This window comes from Haliotis asinina, chromosome 3 (assembly GCF_037392515.1).
Source record: "Haliotis asinina isolate JCU_RB_2024 chromosome 3, JCU_Hal_asi_v2, whole genome shotgun sequence".
Taxonomy (NCBI): domain Eukaryota; kingdom Metazoa; phylum Mollusca; class Gastropoda; order Lepetellida; family Haliotidae; genus Haliotis; species Haliotis asinina.
This window is the reverse complement of record NC_090282.1, coordinates 39,870,975-39,890,736: the sequence shown is the minus strand read 5'-3', so window position 1 is coordinate 39,890,736 and position 19,762 is coordinate 39,870,975. Positions and strand designations below refer to the sequence as shown.

Genomic DNA, 19,762 nt, shown 5'->3' with positions numbered 1-19,762 from the left:
TTACACCATGGGTCATTGTCTTGTTTGATCCAGGCTTGATCATTGTCAAGCTGGTGTTATTTACCTGGAATCTCCATGGATGCATAATAAAACAACAAGCCATATTTTTCTACTTGTTTGTGTCAAAAAAATATTTAAAAAAATAAAATGTGTCTGCATTTCACTTGTCATTTCACAAAACCTCAAATTTGATCATTCTTATCATCAGGTAAGCCATACTCAGTTATCTCCCCTTATGACTTCAGGAAAAATCATGGCAAAACATGTTGCATCTCATGCTGCCTAAAATGGAATGCTGTTTTTTAAAGATAAGCTAAATAAGGAGATCTTAAAGGTAATAAATATGTCATATGGTATTTTGAAAGGGGGAGTGGGTCTTACAGACCAGTACACAATTTTAAAACACTGTGTATCAGTAGTACTCCTTCGACATGTCAGGATCAAATGGTCTGAGGGTTCAATTGTAGATTATCTTCAAAATCATCTAAAGGATGGTGGAGTCACTGAAGCATAACTTTCCTTTAACATTAGCTGCCATAGTGTCATGGAGCTTTTTTCCAAATTGTTATGTTTCTACCCCCTCTTGCACAATCAAGGAAAGATATTACCCATAGTTGCTGGAAGAATTTACTGACTGCTATTTAGTAAAAATAATGTTTTTGTGTATTCTAGTGATTCTCAGTGTTGAAAACTGTTTGATAGGTAATTTGAAGCTATATAATTCACATACTGTGCCGACTGTTCAAGATGCCATTTGATGACGTCATCCTGACAATAGGTAGATGTGAGGGAAGCATTTGACATTTTTTTTGTTTTTGCCTTAATATTTTCTTAAAACGGTGCTGGATAATCTGACCTACTCGGCACAGAACTGTAACATATAGTGTTCCCTGTGATTAGATTAAATTTTTACATACATTTCCTCGTAATCCCATAAAAATGATGTTTCCATGTTTATTCACTGGAAATACATATTTCATATCAGCTCAAAACTTAACGGTTATTCCCTTTGTATTCATTAAACAAGAAGGAAAATTGTGAGCGCCTAATAACAATTGATATCAATTATGTGTAAAATGTGGTTGTAAAACGTTGAACAGATGTTTCTCTAATGGTGCTTTGTCACATACATTCCATTACTCTGAACAACATGCCAGTGTTTTTAGCATTGCTTGAAAGATCATTTCACAACACTACTCGGTTCTGCAGCATGTAGAGAGCTAGAAATGACCTGTGCATGCATTGGAGCAACAATTGATGGTAACTGACAATTGAATCCCCTAATTGTCTTTGTTCATGGATGGTTTAGAGAGATGAGAACATGTGGAAAATCTCAGTTGTAATTTTGTTGTGACAGATGATGCTGGTAGCCTGGATATATGCCATAATATAGATCAGCAACAACAGCGGAAAAACATGGTCCAGTTTCCTGTGGAAAATGTCAAAAGTTGGATTCATTGTTCTTCAAACAGTAAACAACAACTAACAGAACTTGTGAAAATATTGGATTCAATCTGTAGTATTTTGATAAATATCTGACATGATGGAATATTTGCTCTCTCCCTCATAAATGTTACTTTTTGTTACCCTGCCTGTCATTGTGCAATGATGGGATAAAGCAAGCAGTCATGTCTCGTTGGCTTAGAGCCAGTTTACTCTGTTTCAGTGGGCAAGCACTGTAAGAGTGCATTATTCCTGGCAAGTACAATCTCTCTCTCTTTCTCTCTCTTTTTCTCTCTCTCTTTCTCTCTTTCTCTCTTTCATCTCTCCCTCTCTCTCTCACACACACACACAGGGATAGAGATGATAATTACATCTTGGAATATTTGACTGCAGAACATTAGTCCGTTAATCGTAATAACTGTCTATGTCTGCTTGTCCTTATGCAAGGAGAATTTTAAATAACCAGGTTCAAATTTGGTTTGATTGACAGTATAGTAATTAATGTTTGTAATTTACATAAGTTACAGACATTAAATTGTTGTGTAAACCAGTTGACTGTAGTGACAAGTATTATAGCAGGTCACATGTGTCCTGATGACAGATTTCGATTGGTACATACGCATATGTACTAAAGAGTTAAAAATGGTGGATGTTTGGACTCAGAAACTTTCTACTAATACTCAACAAAGCAATCATAACACTGAGGTGATAATAATTCCTATACTTGTACACTGACTTACCGTTGTAGCACCATAAGCGCTGTGTTGGACAGAGCCATATGACTGATCTAATTCTGCTCAAAGACCAGTATTCTGGCCCCAAGTTTGAAGCAAATGTTCTTTCCTGTTACTTACATTTCACTTCAACCAAAACCAAGGAGTGAGTTATTGATTATGGTTTTATGCTGCTTTTAACAATATTCCAGCAACATAACTGCAGGGAATACCAGATATGGGCTTCACAGATTGTACCCATGTGGGGAATCAAACCTGTGTCGTCAACATGACGAGTGGACGCTTTCACTGCAAGGCTACCCCACCACCCACAAAACCAAAGAACAAGAAGAGGCTTTAATGTTTAATGTTCAATCTTATTTTTTTAATATAATTCAGATTAAAGACCTCTGATTTGTCAGGAAATGCCAATGATGCTTAATTTGGCGACTTCTAGAAAACTCCCTTTTATGCTTCAGCATTCAAATCTAGAAGGATGTAGCTGTTATACTTGTTTATCATTAAGGCTATGACTAAGACTCCCTGACATTCTATATGTTCTATAACAGCAGTATTGTACCTAGTAGTCTGTCGTACAGACCCTGGGCCTAGAATTTCGAAGCTCTCTTAGCGCTAAGATAGTCGTAAGTCTGTGTTAATGTATGGGACTTACGACTATCTTAGCCCTAAGAGAGCTTCGAAAATCTCGGCCCTGAAGTAATTATATACAAGAAAGCCCATGCAAGTCTAGAAAATGTGACAAGTCTACATTTCCATAGCTTCTGAAAACGAAGAAAGTCTCAGGGCTCCATTTCATTATATTATTTCTTTTCACTATGAACGTTTTTGCAGTAAAATATGTTCATTTCAGAGACTAGATGTTAGTCTATGTATCTAGCTGCCACTGTAACCAGTGTTGATGCTGTAGGGTGATTTAGTGATACAGTTTTGAAGCATTGGTAGTGATAAACAGTAACAGCTGGTGAAGCTGGCGCTATCATAGTGTACCTATTGTTTCACAGCTTAGATGTTTATGTGCTGGCACTGCTGCTCCATTTCAGTGTTGGTCACGGAAATCAATGACACCTTCTGGTGTTTCAAAACATCAATGAATGTCAGAAACATACTGGCATTTTTTCAAGTCCATTTATGAAGTTAATGAAAACTTAAAACTCTCAAACTTTGTGTGATGGAATTAATAAAAATATGAAACTCACATGGTTGTATAAATGAAACTAATCAAAATGTTGATTTTCAGTGACACATATATGAATGTTATGAGTCATATGTCATGTTATATGCAAACTTGAAACTCCTAGTCTGTAAATATTAGAACTGTTACATCGTTTTGGTCCTTTCAAATGTAATTCCCTCACGCATGCGCTTCAGTATCAGAGGAGATACTGTGGAATCTGTTACTGATTGTATGCAATATACAGTAGTACACTGTTTCATTTTCAAAACTTTTAAGTGCCAGTTGAGACTGACCAATCCAATAAAACATGATCTTATGTTTTTTTATGAAAATGACTTTTTGTCCTGTTTTGCCTGAGAGACCCTTGATGCCATGAACTCCGCTTCATCAGGCTGTACTTTTGACAGACTTGACCAAGCCATCAAGCACCGTAACCTCCGCACATGTGTCATATTTGTGAATGCTGGAAAGATGCATACTACCCATTGTACCCATTGCAACTCCTTGCTGTTTTAAGAATGTGTTTGCATGTGTATTCAGGATGCTTAATGGTTTTATGTTTATTTCAGATTCAGGTCTGGGTCCCTTGACAGTCAGCTTGTGACATCAACACCAGATAAGACAGACTCCTCTCTAGCGATAGTCTCAGACTCGGATGAAGGCAAGGAAAATGACAGCACAAAGGCTGTCGACCTTGGCAACCCACAGAAAGGTGAGTGGCGGGTTGTCAAGGGGAGATAACTCCCAAGTAGATTCAGATACCCTTATCACAATATTTTACGATGCAGTTATATTTTAGTTGTCAATAGGAAAGGTCATGAATGTTTACTGTCTCTTAGAAAGGAACTTTGCTTTACGTCATTTCAGCACCACACAATTTGCTTGGTAATTTAATGTTGAGGTTGAGTAACAGTTACTCATTGCCAGTTTGTGCTGGTTGGAGGTATGTTTTACCTACCAGTTTTAGACATGAAGAAACCTATTTTACACCATCAAGGAGAAGAACCTGATAGCATGAAGGGAAAATATGTTTCCAGTTTAAACAGTGTTAGAACTCTTGTCTGAGTCCAACAAACAAGTTTCTGTCACTTAAAATGCCAAGGGACATTAACAAGAATGACAAATGGTACAAAACATAACTGAAACCAGCCAAAATAAAACCAAGTCACAGATCATTTTGGCTAGAAATGCCAAATCTCATTAGAAAGACAATTAGGTTTGTCATTCATTTAGGGTTATTTTCACCTGACAGAAATATTGTAGCCATGAGTTCCTAGTTATTTCAAGCAAAGCTTATAGTCCTAATGACAAAGAGTCAGTGTCTCAATTCTGCACATGCTGGATTTTCTGCTATGTTCAGATATCATGTGATCGAGAAAGGACGTAATGACCACCTCCAGACATGTCTGTTTACATCATGGTGACATCTTGAAAAGTATACAGGGATATATTTTCCAGACACCAGACAGAGAAGAGAGTTCAAAAAGGGAATAATGACTACCTCTAAACATATTGTTGTTTATACCATGGTGACATCTTGAAAAGTTATAGGGATAAATTTCCTACACACCGGACAGAAGAGGGAGTTCAAAAAGGAAGTAATGGCTACCTCTAAACATATTGTTGTTAATACCATGGTGGCATCCTGAAAAGTATCTAGGGTCGATATTTCTTGGACACCAGTCAGAGATGGGTGTTCAGAAGGGAAATAGTATCTACCCCCAAACATATCTGTTTATATCATGGCAGCATCCTGTAAAGTTACATATAGGGATATATTCCCCACACGGTCAGAGAGGGGAGTCCCATGACAGCCACAGAATGGTAGCCATTTCATGAAATGAGTCGACTCTTACACCTATACATGGACTGATATTGAATCATCTGGGCCTTGACTAAAATCAACAGTCCGTAAACACAGTCCACAGTAAGCACAGTATGCCTTCCAAGTCTGTTTCGGAAATTAATCTTTAACAAATTGGATTCTCTGAACCCAATAACTTTGTTATGGAAACATCTCAAGCAACTTCAAGCCTCCTAGATGGTAAATTGTTTATAAAGTGATATTAATGGTGTTGTTATGTTATGAATTACATTTTCTCAAATATGAAAGATATCTGATAAAAATATTTAGGTCATTTATTTGACAAATAGGATTTAACATTGCCAAGCAACTGATCAATTTATTTCTTTGAATGTCATGTATTGTAAATTACCCGTATCAATAATTAGGAGATAAACATAACAATTTGCGGGTGTTATTGAGTATTTGAAGCCCGGGAATACATTTGGAACCCACAACGTCAGCCGGAGGTTTAAATGAAATATTCCTGGGCTTCAAATACTCAATAACGCCCGGAAATTGGCCAACACGTGATGTTTATCAACATTGTAAACAAAAAAGTAAACCAAAGGGTTTTACTGTCTGCACTTCTTTACTTTGAGTACGGGTACAGCAGTGAAGTGTCATCAGCTGACCGTTTCAGCTGGTTCCCATGGTAGCATCTGGAGTTGCTCATTTGTGACGTCTTTCTTACTTTACGTCACAATATGATTTGAATGACGTCACCGCTGTTGATGACACAACAAAACAATTGTTTGCGATGTTTCCACGTGTCGATACGCAGTGAATAGTCTTGCAGTTTCCGGGAATCTAATACCATTTGATCATGTTTTTCAACCAATCAGATTACAGAACCCAGTGACTTTTGGTTTACAATTTAAAGTAATCAAATTACATTGTGATTGATTTGGAGAGAATATGGTAATAGCTATGAAAAGCTGTCACAAAACAGTCTATGAATGTATCTATGAAAGGAACTTTTTGCCTTTATTCAGAATGAAGTTAAGTATAGATACACACATTTGTAATGTGTAATTATATCAAAATTGTTTTTGAGCATACACACATTTGTAATGTGTGATTATATCATAATTGTTTTTGAGCATGATGTTTTTAAGTTGTTTGTTAATCATTGGAATTGACAGTGTAGAAATCATTCTGAGCCTAACAGGACTTCTTGAATATATTGTCGGGAGTAAATTTTGGGAGTAGTTCACAAAAGCTTCCATTTTCATTTGCCATCATTATTAGAGAAAGAAACATACATAGTGATGCTCCTTTTTCCAAACAATGTTTTCTCGATCTTGAGGCAGTTTTAGAAGATATAATATGTAAACAAGAAATTCTGTCCGTCTGTTGATTTTCGTTTAGGAATGAACAGGCTCAGTTGATTATTCTGACTTCAAACATTTTGTGGTTGACATAGATTCTCATGATATTTTTGTATGATGAGCTATGAAGAAATGTCTGTTATACAATATGGAGATGTTTAACTTGTAGAAGCTGACTATAAGTCCCAAACTCCACAGAATATGCAAAGAGGCCTCCCTTTAGTTCTGTTGACCTTGGGCCAGTTTAATCATGAGAATGATGGTATATATTCATAAAGCTGAGTGTAGACAACTGACAGTTGACATTTCATTTCATTACGCATTTGCATGTATTTTTTCAGTCTTTCTATGTCAGTAACATAAGTGTGGAAACTATCAGGTCTCTCAGTTGAAGACTGGGACTGCCTCCATTGTGGTGGGTTCTTATGGGAATAGTGACATCCAGTTGGGGAATGTCAGTGAAATCTTTTTAACACTATGAAGAAAGTACTGTGTAGCACACCATTGTGTGGCACAGCCAGGAATTCCCAGGAGAGCTGAACTGATCACAGGAACTCGTTGGTAGCCTGAGAGACAGACATCAAGATAACAATACTTACTCATTGACTGTATGAAATAATTGATGGGGAATAGTCTAGGGATATTTGATTTACTTAAATCTACTTATGTTGGGTCAACTGAGTTTCGTAGGTGAAAGGTTTTAGATATTAAATGCACATTTAATTGAGGGACACTATAATTTATCTTTGTAACTTGATTTTAATTAATAACCAAAAACTGAAATAAGTGAGTTTAGTTTTAAGCTGTTTTTAGCAATATTCCAACAATAACAAAGCAGGGGACACTACAAATGGGCATCACATTTTTTGTAACCATGTGGGGAATCAAACCCAGGACTTTGGCATGACAAGCTAGCGCTTTAACCATTAGGCTACCCCACCACCCAAGAAACTGAAAATGATCAAGGCAGTTAGTCCTGTATACTGTGAACTGTCTTATTTCCGTGCCTTTAAATTTTCGTGAGTGATGGTCACTAAACCTTTTCGCGCCTTCTTAATTTTTGCGAGGTGATCTTGTTACAGGGGCGTCTCTGAATGTTTTCACACAACATGCAGGTGCTTGACCTTTGAGCTGTTATAAAATAAACAGATTTGCGAAGTGATCTAACAACAAATTAATGTCATTGATTTCAGAATTAATCCTTTTTAATTAGGTGCTAGAGCAATGAAAATAGAACATGATTGAGCCGTGTTATTCCAGATTAGCCCAGCGGTGACACGTGATTGAGCAATGACACCTGTATTGTTTTTGTGTTGTTCACTTACCTGAATAGAGTGTATGATATATCTAAATCATCACATGTTTTTATTCTGGCGTCATGAAGTCTGATGCGAAGTTTGCGAAAATTTGGCTGTTTACAGTAGTCCTTCCATATAGTCATGTTGCAATCCTTGAAGTGTTTGGTGTACAGATGAGCGAGTGAGTTTAAGCACTATTCCAGCAATGAGGGGTCAGCTGAAATGGGCTTCAAACACAGTGTATCCATGTGGGGAATTGAACCTGGGTCTTTACAGTGTCGAGCAAATGCTTAGACCACTGGCCCATGCCATCACTCCATTGCATAGATGAAACTGATCAAACGTGTGAAAGATGATCATGGAAACAGTAACCCATCAACATTAGATTTTGACAAAGGAGTTTGAGCTTGTCCTAGACATAAACTAAGTCGCTGAATATAATTTTGATGGAAACAAATAATTCCATTTTAATTCAAAATGGTCCTCAGTGAGATCCGGAACCTGTCAGGAAATCAAAACTTTCTTCATTAAGACTTTAGCACTGCGGAAGGGGCTAGGTGGTTTAGGGACTGTGAGATAGACTAAACCTGATCTTGCTTTTTAGCCAGTGTTATTGTTAGGCCTGACTTCATGTGTTAAAGTTCAACAGTCAGCCTCACTGATGTGTTAAACAACAAAACAAGCAAACAATGTTTAAAACATAGTCAAGTTGGTATTCTGGGGTTGTTGATGTTTGGTTGGGTTTAAATAACACAACAGAAGTCCTAACCTGGTTGCAGCACTGTAGAGAAACTGTGTTTTGGATATGCAAACACCTAATATTTCATCACATTGAATTTCACAGTTTAACACAGTAATTGAACCTCCTTGATATGTGGATCTAGGTGTCTACATGACTTTCTACATCCTCAGGACCAAAGTACTATTACCATGATAAACCAGATTTATCATATCCTGTGCGATAACTGCTGACCTTGCACTTCTTACTGATTCCCGGTATGGTCATGTCAATGGTGGACAAAGATCAGTTATTTGTACCATAGAAAGACAAAACATTAACACACACATGGATGTAATTCTAACACTTCTGAATCATTAAACTTACCTTTATTGGTGAATAAATACATTGCTGTCCCTGTATAGCTTTGGTGTGAGTATTTACAACACGACTTGAAGGCCCACATAGACTTGAGACATTCCTCTGTTGTTGTAAGAATTGTTTGTTCAGTGTCTACTCCATGATAAAGTCTCATGATCATGTGCATGTTGTTATCTCTCTAGCCATCAACAAGGGAATGTGGATTTCAGCACGAATGGAATTTATGTTTTCATATTTTGTCATTTTTGTTATAACCAATCATACAGAATGAATTGGTTGTACTCAGCTGTAAAAGGAGCTTTGCCATCTACTGAGGGTTTTTTCCGAAGTGTTTATCAAAGATTCGGCAGAGAAGGTGAGATGTGTCAATTTGTGATGTAGACAACGTTATCATCAGCTGATCACATGTTTCAAACTCATGTGATCGGTAGACCAAACGTATAGGCTTTATTTCCTACACAAATACCAAGTAGATAATGTTATGGAACTGATACCTGTCCTCTTCATATCAAACCATCTACATATGCCAAACACTTGAGTTTCATAATCCAACTTTTGAGGCCATTTTAGATAGAGTTTGTGCACGTATGTGGATGATCCTTAGCTGACCTTCCTGAACCATCATTTTAACGATTGTTACGATTGTAAATATCCGACATACTACAAAAGAAATGATTTGACTGTAAATATCCGTCTTACTACCCAAAAGAAGTGATTTGATGGACCTTATCAGTCTGATGTTTTTACTGGAAATATCACTGTAAAACATTTTGATATTTATTATGAGCTTCTGGATGTTTTGAACTTAGCTTAGTCAGTGTCACAGTTCCTGTACCACATTATTTCCCCTTCTGTTCAGCCCTTCTGCCTCAAATGAAGCAGTCAAGATTTCCTCAGGTTCTAAAACTCCATTCTCACTGCGGTTCCTTTTCAATTTAATAGGAATTTTTGTTGTTGTCGAACTTGCATATATATTTAGAGACTAAGTGTAAGTCTAAACTGAACGATGCTTAAAAGTAAGTTTTATCTTTGTAACCTGAGTTATCCAGCCAAGCATTCACAGTTAGCCATTAAAAGTTTCAATGACTATGCACATATCAGTGTCAGTCTTTCTTATGTGTAGAGCCTTGTGGCTATGAGTTTACGATTTTGTTGATGAAAGTTGAGCATATTATTCCATACTGTTATACAAATAATGGTTCCTGATTCACCTGGTGAGTTCAAAATTCACCCCAAGGGCTGTATAATTTAGAGTTGTTTTGATGTAAGATAAGTTTCTCCTTAATGTTTTATTTAAACATGGATGTTTGGTTCTCAAAAAGCATTAGAAGTCCTGATTTCACTGTAGATCTATATATGTCACAAAATCTGTATTAATGTTTCAAATTTGACGCCCATGTTGTTTGGAACAATTGTATACATTGTATTTTTCCGATGACAGGTTATCCTGCTGGTAAAAATAATCATGATAATCATGAATTTTTAATGGAATAATGGACATCACCTTGTCATACAGGAAGGAAACTCCAGCAAACTAACATTATAAATAAAATGGTGGGTGTTAATAGTATGTCAAACATGAATTACCTCCCTTTGAAGGAATGTACCCGGTATTCAATATGACAGCTACAGATACAGTCTGCTTTGTTTTACCCTTAACTATGACATACAAAATCCCACTGTTTCATTGGAGGATCAAAAGAAGGATTAAAATGATTATCGATTAAAAATAAGGTTTGATTAATGAACATTTTGTTGTTTTAGTATCACACTTGAATGAAGTAAACTAACTATAAAATGTGACAAATATTCACAAACAAACGTGGTCAAAAGCAAAAACTATTGCACATTGTAAAATTTCAACCACATTCATTGTTTAATTACAATTTCAGTGTATTTCTTGCATGCATGCATTTCATTATGTGCAGTATTAAAAACATTAATTAGAAAGAAAATTAGGGAAAAACCTTAAAATTGGTGATTATGTTAAAAATGTATCATTGCATTCATTTCGATTATGATCAATAATCGTTCACCACAAGTCCCCTGTTTGGTTTCCAGTTCCCTACACAAGGTGTAATTAGCAAAAAGAATGTTGAAGGTTGTCACCCTGTCACAAACAGATAGGGAATGTTTGTTGCATTCTTCTGAAGTTTAGTAAAAGTGATGATGAAGGTCAGTATTTGATACCAACAGCCCATGCTTAAGACAGTGGTTTGGTAGCCTTGTGGTTAAAGCATTTGTTGACCGAAGACCGGGGTTTGATTCCACACATGGGTGCAATATGAAAAGCCCATTTCTGGTGTCCAAGAAATCATGATATTGGTGGAATATTGCACAACTCTGTCATAGCATTTAATAAAGTCATTTGCTCTAATGTTGGCTTGCAACAATCATACTGCTTAGATTATTGTATATATATATATATATATAGATATATATATAGATATATATAGATAGCAGATTGTTAGAAGAAGTTTTGTCCTCATTGTGACCCCAGGGCCCAGTTGCATGCTACTCTAATGTGGCCTTGCAACAATCGTAGCTAAGATATCAGTTTCTTTGAGAAACTGACATCAGAAGTTTTGCCCAGTTGCATGCTACTCTAATGTGGCCTTGCAATAATCGTAGCTAAGATATCAGTTTGTTGGAGAAACTGACATCAAAAGTTTTCTCCTGTGGTCCCAGGGCTCAATTGCGCACTACTCTAATGTGGCGTTGCAACAGGGTTCAGGTGATCATTACACACCTACCAGGGTCAGAATAAGGATTTTGTTCAGTGTAATATTACATACACATCTTACCAAGCTAAGTATAATCAGCAACATTTGCAGTTCTCATGAAACATTGCCTGAACATTCATCTAGAACGAGAGGTCAGTTTACTGTTAATGAAACACACAGTGACTGAGGATGTTCTCAAGTCTATACAGGCAGGTGTTTTGGGTTTCCAAACATGCCATAGATAGATTTACATGCATCCATCATTCTGCGCTGTCTGAGAAGAATTCAGAATGTATTGCCATCATCACTTGATCATGATTCATAAACATATAATATAGGTGGAATCGGAGCAATGCAGTCAGCCTTTTGCGTTTCTTTCATATAATGGCTGAGGCTTTCCAAATATACTGAACAGCAAAAGAAACCCAACTCTGGCTTTTTGTCAAGTTATAAGTAGAAGACATAAGCATGAATGCTTACGTTAAAGTGATTTCAATTTTTAAAAAAAAAATAGCGTTTCTATTGCTGTTCAGCTTATGTGGAATGAAATATAGTGCCTGGGCAAATGTTGAAATAAATTAAATGTCCCGATGCTCAGAGGTTAGAAAATGATCACCATTATATTCCAAGTTACTCAGGATACCATGATATCTGTACCAAGTTATGTTTTGAGTAAACACAGGTGAATGTAGCACATTGGAATCTTCCATAAGAAATGGATTGGATTGTGTGAATGAGATGTGAATGTGACATAAAGGTGTATTTGTTTATCGAATAGTCAAAAGGTATCTTGTTTCAGTAGAAATACAAACCACACCTTATTGCCAACAGCAAGTTTGGGGGAAATGTCTCACAGACAAAATGCACAGAACAGACCAAACTTGGTCATTAAAAATCTCTCAACATTGGAATGAACATTACAGTAAAATCATGAGTAAACTTTCATTTGTATCTCCTGTTTGATTGTAGTTCATATGTTTTTTATGTGTAGTGATTAGAATTTTCTTGTAAACTAGGCTGGAAATTGGCTGACCTTGCATTATGCCATCTAGCTGTGAATCGCTTCAGAAATTACTTGAAGTATGAATGTAGCAGGAATTATATAATTGATATGTCATAATTAGGTTCCTTGGAGTATTCTGTGAAAACTGTGTGTAAACTGTGAAATCGATGTACTGACAAAGAATTATCCAAAAACAAACACTAGTTTTCAAGAATACTGGACTTTGGACGTTGGGCAATGGGTTATTTCCACCCCCAGACACCAAGGTTTGTTTCAACAACAGATTTCTGATTGTTGATGCTGAGGCAATTTGTGCATGTAAGAGTTTACCAAAGTTAATGAATATAATATTGAATGAAATATTATATAAAATGAAAGGTTTGACTGAGCTCAGATATCTTTGAGGCTGACTTTTATCATCGTGGTCATCTTGCATGCTCTGTTGCTCTCATTATCGATCACTAGGTTTACCTAATTATACATGTCCATGCCACCGTGATAAAAATATGTTGCTGGTTCTTTTGGCATTATTTGCTTTTAGGCTTTGGGCGTAATAAATAATTTAGGCGCATTCTCATCTAACTTCATCCTATCAGAAACTTTGATAGTGGCTTATTTTGATAAACAATTGTGAAAAGTTGCCTTATTCAAAGTCCCTAAAACATATTATTTTCGTTCTGCTGAGTTTTTAACTGTAATTTAGTAGATCTAAATGAAGCAAGTCTAGATTTTCCACTGGTTCTTTATAATATCCATTGTTGAACCATCTCAATCAAAATTTACTCCCCAAAATCTCATAATCTCTAAGACATTGCATATTTATGATACACAGAGCCAGAAGATGTTGTGTAATTAACTGTTGCCATAAAAAAATTACAGTATCATATCATTTGATAACCTGTTTTGGTTTTTGACATGTCTGAGCAGGCCATGTTGTATTCAGAGAGAGCAAGACTAATGGATTCTTTCTAATATTCAGTCCACTTATTTTTCAAATTGTCAAATTTATTTGCTTACACAATAATGTAACAGTAAGTTTTACAATGTATATGATTGACGAGTTTTTTGTTCCAGTTGTAGAAATGGATTTCTGACCATCTCTCATGCAAATAATATATGTAACCCTCTTATAATCCAAATCAATGCCATAAACCTTCCTCTGTTGTAACGCACAGACATTTGGGAAGCAGATGGTAGAAGATAGATGTACATAACACATTTCATAACAGTGTTGTTTGTAACAAAGTTACACCTCTTTAAGGAAGATTTGTCAAACACCTGTTATCACTAATGGATGGTTCTCTTCACAGTATCTGACATGTACATGATCGAGATGCATGCATACTGGGTGACCTTGACATTGCATAATGAAGATGTTTTGTAACTCAGACAGTAGTGCTGTAGATCATCGTTGCTCATGCTGTGATGTGATTTAGCATCAGTTCCCTCACAACATTAATCAAGTTATTGGTAATTAATGTATGCTGAGGTTAAAAAGACGTTGATGCTGTCATCTTGTCTGGTGTTATTGGTATTTATGACCCTACTCTCGCAACAGAAGAGATATGCAGGGATAGCTGGCTCTGCCCTTCGTCAATAGTTACTGATAGTTTATGAATCTATCATGTCTTAAATCTTTGATAGGCATTTACAAGTTGAAAGAATGTAAATACCTGACCCTTTTTGGGATAGAAATGTTTTTATACTTTGTAACAATTTAGGGATGAGTAGGTTTTTTGAGTTTTTGTATAGCCAAGGTTTTGCATGTTATCAGCGATGGATTTGATTTACAAAGATAACAAATTATTGAGGATACCAGTGAGATTAGGAGATAACTCATGACGGAGGAGTCGTCAAAATACAGAAACATACCCATTACAGTAAATGTTGGTTGAGTCCACACTCCACCACCCATAACTGAAACTGTATTTAGTTGTACCCGTCCAAGTCTGTGATCGAAATGACACTCAAGGCTGGGAACTTTAGTATTGTGCTGTCTGAAAAAACACCAGCCTGTTTGTCTGGCTGATATTTTTAAATACCCCATCCCTTATTATGAATAACATGCAAAAAGATATGACTGAGGGGGGTATAGCTTTCTTTCACGCTTTTAACTTTCACTATTAATTTTTTCAGAAAATATATCATTTTAATGATGTAAAGACAATCAAGTGTATCTTATACAACACTGTGACAGTTTCAGTCAAGAAAAAGGCACTATGCGGAATGGTATCATCCCAGAATACATCTCTGTATACAGTGTGTACAGTATATTCAGTGTATCTCCCAGTAACCAAGGAATCTACCTACCCAAGATGTTTGTATTTGCTTTTGCCATATCATAAACTCTTGTGTGCTGTCTTTATTGACTTATTCTAAAATGGTTACCATGATTGCCATATTGTTATAAGTGTTTCCATAATCAGACACTTAGTATCAGTGCATCCAGACCTGAAAGAACCTCCACTGAGGATCATAAGGTGAACCTTTAATGAACTTTGACCTGCCAATTTAAATGATTAGGCTTGAAGTCATCTTCTTGAAGCAAGGGAGCTAAATGACTATAAGAGTTCAGTGACAAACTGGGCTAGAATTTCAGAGTCAAATGTTTGATGGACTTGGTCTGTCTGTCTTGGTCTGATGAAAAAATTCCTAATCTTTTCATGTTATTAAGCTTCCGAAATAATTTGATGCATGTGACATAAGGCCTGTAGTTTCACTATATATAGATTATCAGTATTCAACCATTTTGTTTGAAGTTGGGAACTGGTGAAGTGATAATGGAGATGTAATGACGATGAATGTTTATGAAATGAGTTTTGGACATGTAGATCAATACCTGATGTCTCAACCATGTTGGGAATATATCCTCAACACCCTCATGGCTATTTATTGCTGATAGTTTGTGTATGGTCATCCTTAGTACTGACAGCCCGAATTAGTGGACACCTGCACACTGTGTGGTCAGGCATTGTTCAAAATGTCTGCCCATAATTGTAACTAATGAAGCAGCAGTGGCTGATGACAGGATGCAAAGTTTCATCTGCATAACGATGGCCAGTCAAAGATGTGTTCGCAATAACCAAATCAATTTCCCACCCCATCACACCACTGATACCATACCAGTCACGGCCATGTATTGTTGCCCTGGCATTACATTCACTGCTTTTTCACCTACAAGGTTTTCTGGATCTTTGAACTGGAGGTAGAATCTTGATTTGCCGGTAAACATGGTATTGACAACCGATTCCTTCTGTTGCCACTTTTACAATGGTCTTTGCTCTCCATGGTAAGCTGTTAGGATGACACACTTCATTGACACAGCAAAAAGATGGCTGAAATTGTCTTCACTCTTATGCTATGGCCAGCCATGATAACAACAGCAGAGCAATGATTCTGTATAGGTATCATGTTTAGTACACTTTTTGATTTGCTATACATTTGGGAAAACTTGGGGAATCATACTTCATCTTCTTTCATACACTCAGTTCTCCATGAGTAGTGATTCTGTCCTTTAGGCATTTCTAAGCATATTGCTTAAGTCAATGACAAAGTGAATTCCCGTATAAGGACAACATGTTTTGGCTTGTGTGTGCACGTTCATCACATGCTGTTCTGGCATGATGTCTTTCTGATCAGATGTTGTGATTACATGCCTTAGATGCAATGTTCGTCTTGCACAGACACATGCTGATAATTAGTTCCCCTATTTTTTATTGTTTGTATATCTCGGTCATTTTAGATTATTAGTCCTTGACTTCAGTCAGTGAGACAACTTTGCCATGGTTTGCTACACCCATCAGAGTTGTACCAAGTGTACAAAACTTACTAAGAGAATAGACACAGAAAAACTCAATTACTGTGACTGGAAAGCAGATCAAGAGTACTTCTAAGTGTCTGTTATTTCACCCATCTGTGATGATCACTGATCGTTGATTCATTCCAGGCTCTGACGTCATTATCTGAATGTACCGTACCCAACACCATTTCAGTTCTTTATAGGACCCTCATATTACCGACAAGGACCTGTAAAATGTATTGATGGGGGTCCCATGTACCCGCACTTTAGTAAGTCAAGGCAAAACCTTGACCTTTCTTGAAAGACCTCATCTATTAGTCCAAACAACAATGAAATATTTTCCGAAACAACCCGGGCATTTGTCCTTCACATTTCATGTTAAATATTATAAAGCAAGTGAGGTGGAATCAACAAGATAAGGCGTCTCACATACTGAAATAGTGGGCAGTCAAAATGTCAAACACTTGACTGCAATCCCGGTAACTGGTATATCTTGTCATACAGAATTGATGGAGGTGACAAGGACAGTTCACTACGAGGCAGAACCTTGGGAAGTCAATGGCAACTGGGTCATTGAAATTCTATGCAACTGTCCATAGGTCAAGAGGAGCAGAATGTTGGTATGAGGTAACATTGCAGGTCTTGATTATGACAGAACTGTAATGTTGTATCATATGGACATGTTTACGGAGAACTGTTATGCTAACATTTAAACATTCAGTGTTAGGTTTGAGCAGCAGTGTCAGGGTTGGAATGTGGTTTCATGGACTCTTCAGTGTAACCTCTTGGGATACTGTGTGAAATGTATGTTCTGGCAGAATTTATGATTGTTTTATTAATTTCAGTCCAAATTTTGTTGTGTTGAGAGTAAAATGCTCATCTGAAATAGGGCGTCTAATTGACTCAGGTAATTAATCAGTTTATAGTGTTACAGTAGAATAATGCTGCTTCCTATATTTGTGTTAACTGATTAAGATTGAGATTTGTTAATTGATCAGTGGATTTAGAAGATTTGTGAACTCATCAAGGGATTGAGATGATAATCTTATTCCATTTTTGAGAGCTTTGTTGCCTGTAACTGATTGTTAACTGATTTGAAATTATGAAAAGAATTTGTAAATGTTAAACTGTGGAATACTGGTTCTTCCTGATGTCCAGTGTTCAGGTAAAGTCAGGTTACAATCACATTTGATCATCTGAAGTTCATAGTGTTAAGTAGCAATTATTCAGGGATTCCATTGTTTGTTTTGTACCATAGCATTAGCTGGGTACTAAATAGCTTTACGTTCTTAGGACTATCTTTTGAAAAATATTCATAATATCTTAACGGAATGAAGGACACTCATCTAACATAAATCATGGTCATATATATTTTGTCACAACCTTTGTAAATTGCTTGAATGCTGAAACTATTGCAAAAACAGACTAAGGAGGAGACATTTAACAGTGGCACACAGTATGTGATGATCACCTCACTGTTGGACATATCTAGCATCACAGTGTGTAGGCCTTGAATGAAATTTCTGTATTGTAAAATGTTATCAGCATACGTCACAGGACTATTTTCATTATTGTACGGTGGAGTTATAAGCTATCTGTAGAACAAGATCACCATGCTTACTTTCAGGGTAAACTATTGGAAGGTAGACCACAAAATATTGAGCTGTGAAAGGTGTGTGGATTAACCAGATGTGACCTGACAACTCATCTCTATATGCACATTCCATGTTTGCATATATGTATACTATTTTCAAGAAGATATAGTTGAACTTAAATTCTGTTCAGTGTGTAAGATAACGTCAAGATTACAGCTGAAAGTGCACTGTTTAGAAATGCCTTGTGGAAGAATATGGATCAGAGATTTTACATGTCTTGGTTGAGTGGCATGTGGACACAGATATAGTGGACAAGCGTACTTGACCAGTGTGTGGCCAGAGGAGTGCTGTTGAGGAGTTTGTGAGGTGACTGACCCTGTTACAATCCTGCGTGTCACTTCTGACCACTGGTCAGGGAGAGATAGCAGCAGCTGGGTTATCATAAATAACACTCATAAACACTGCCCAGTGAGAAACAGATGCAGGTGTCTGAAGCAGCAAGCCACAGCAGCTCCGGAAGTAGTGACTGTTTCTACCTAGAATACATAACTGTGCACTTTTAAATGACTTGATGTGATCAAAGATTTTCTGTTTCAAACTCAACTGATGATTTAAAATTATTCCAATATCATTGTTGGTCAAACTACTGAATCAGACCACAGGAATCTGATACTGAAAGTGTAAGGTATCTTATCAAAAGGTGACAGGTCACATATTCATAGTTGCAATATCGATATATATAGGCAGTAGCCTTCAAGCGTGCTATTTGCTGCTGACTATTATTGTTGTCATCTGGGTGCAGCAGGGAGTCCTATTCTATTCCATTTGTGTGTGAACTTGTCAGAATGTCTGCAGTAAAGACACATGTTCCCGCCCCTGTACACAAACCAAGAAGACTTCACATAGGGTTGAAACTACCTGGACCCCTCTCTCGTCTAAAACGACGTAAAGCTTCGCCTTCACCAGGTATGTTTTATTACTGATGTATGCATTACAGATACTGACTGATTCGATGGTTAATATCAAACTGTTCAAGATGGGTCACTGAGATAGTGTCACACATGTTTTCATATGAGTCGCAGTCTGAAAAGGTGGAAATGCTTGAATGAGTCATTCTGTTTGATGATTTTATTAGTATTTGTTTTTACATGTTGGACATAAGGACATCAGCCAGTTTTTGTCCCACTTCATTATACTACTGTATGTCCACATTAATGAAACACACACAGTGGGGAGAAGGTTCATGGGTGTAGTCAGCTTCAAGCCATGTTTTTGTTGAATTATAAAGATTGAAGGTAAGGGTTCCCATGTAAGGACAAGGTATGATTCGAACACTTTTTCTGACTTTTATAAAAATGTTACGTATGAGCCGTGAGGTAGCCTTATGGTTAAAGCGTTCGATCGTCACACTGAAGACATGGGTTCGATTCCCCACATGGGTACAATGTGTGAAGCCCATTTCTGGTGTCATCCAATGTGATGCTGCTGGAATTTTGTTAAAAAGTTTTAAAACCCAACTCACTCACTCACTAAAATTCGTTATGGAAGTTATCATCTGTTTTGTATGGGTTGGTTCATGTCAATATTTGGATGTTTTGGGACTAATCGTTTGTAACACTAATGTATGCTTCTGATCAAAAAGAGACAATTCTGGAATTTTGTTGAAAACATTTTTCTAATATTTCAACATGAACATGTCTCTGACTTTAATTGATTTCCT

The 19,762-nt window shown here is 36.7% G+C and overlaps 1 protein-coding gene across 2 annotated transcripts in view; it reads left to right on the top strand.

The window, feature by feature from the left end:
- The window catches only part of LOC137277985 (oxidation resistance protein 1-like), a 101,895-nt gene that overhangs the window by 43,248 nt on the left and 38,885 nt on the right, over positions 1 to 19,762 (top strand). For both annotated transcript variants that reach the window (XM_067810009.1, XM_067810010.1), the window contains exon 2: positions 3,921 to 4,063. In XM_067810009.1, coding sequence (XP_067666110.1) covers positions 3,921 to 4,063 — 143 coding nt within the window. The remainder of the gene's footprint in view (positions 1 to 3,920; positions 4,064 to 19,762) is intronic.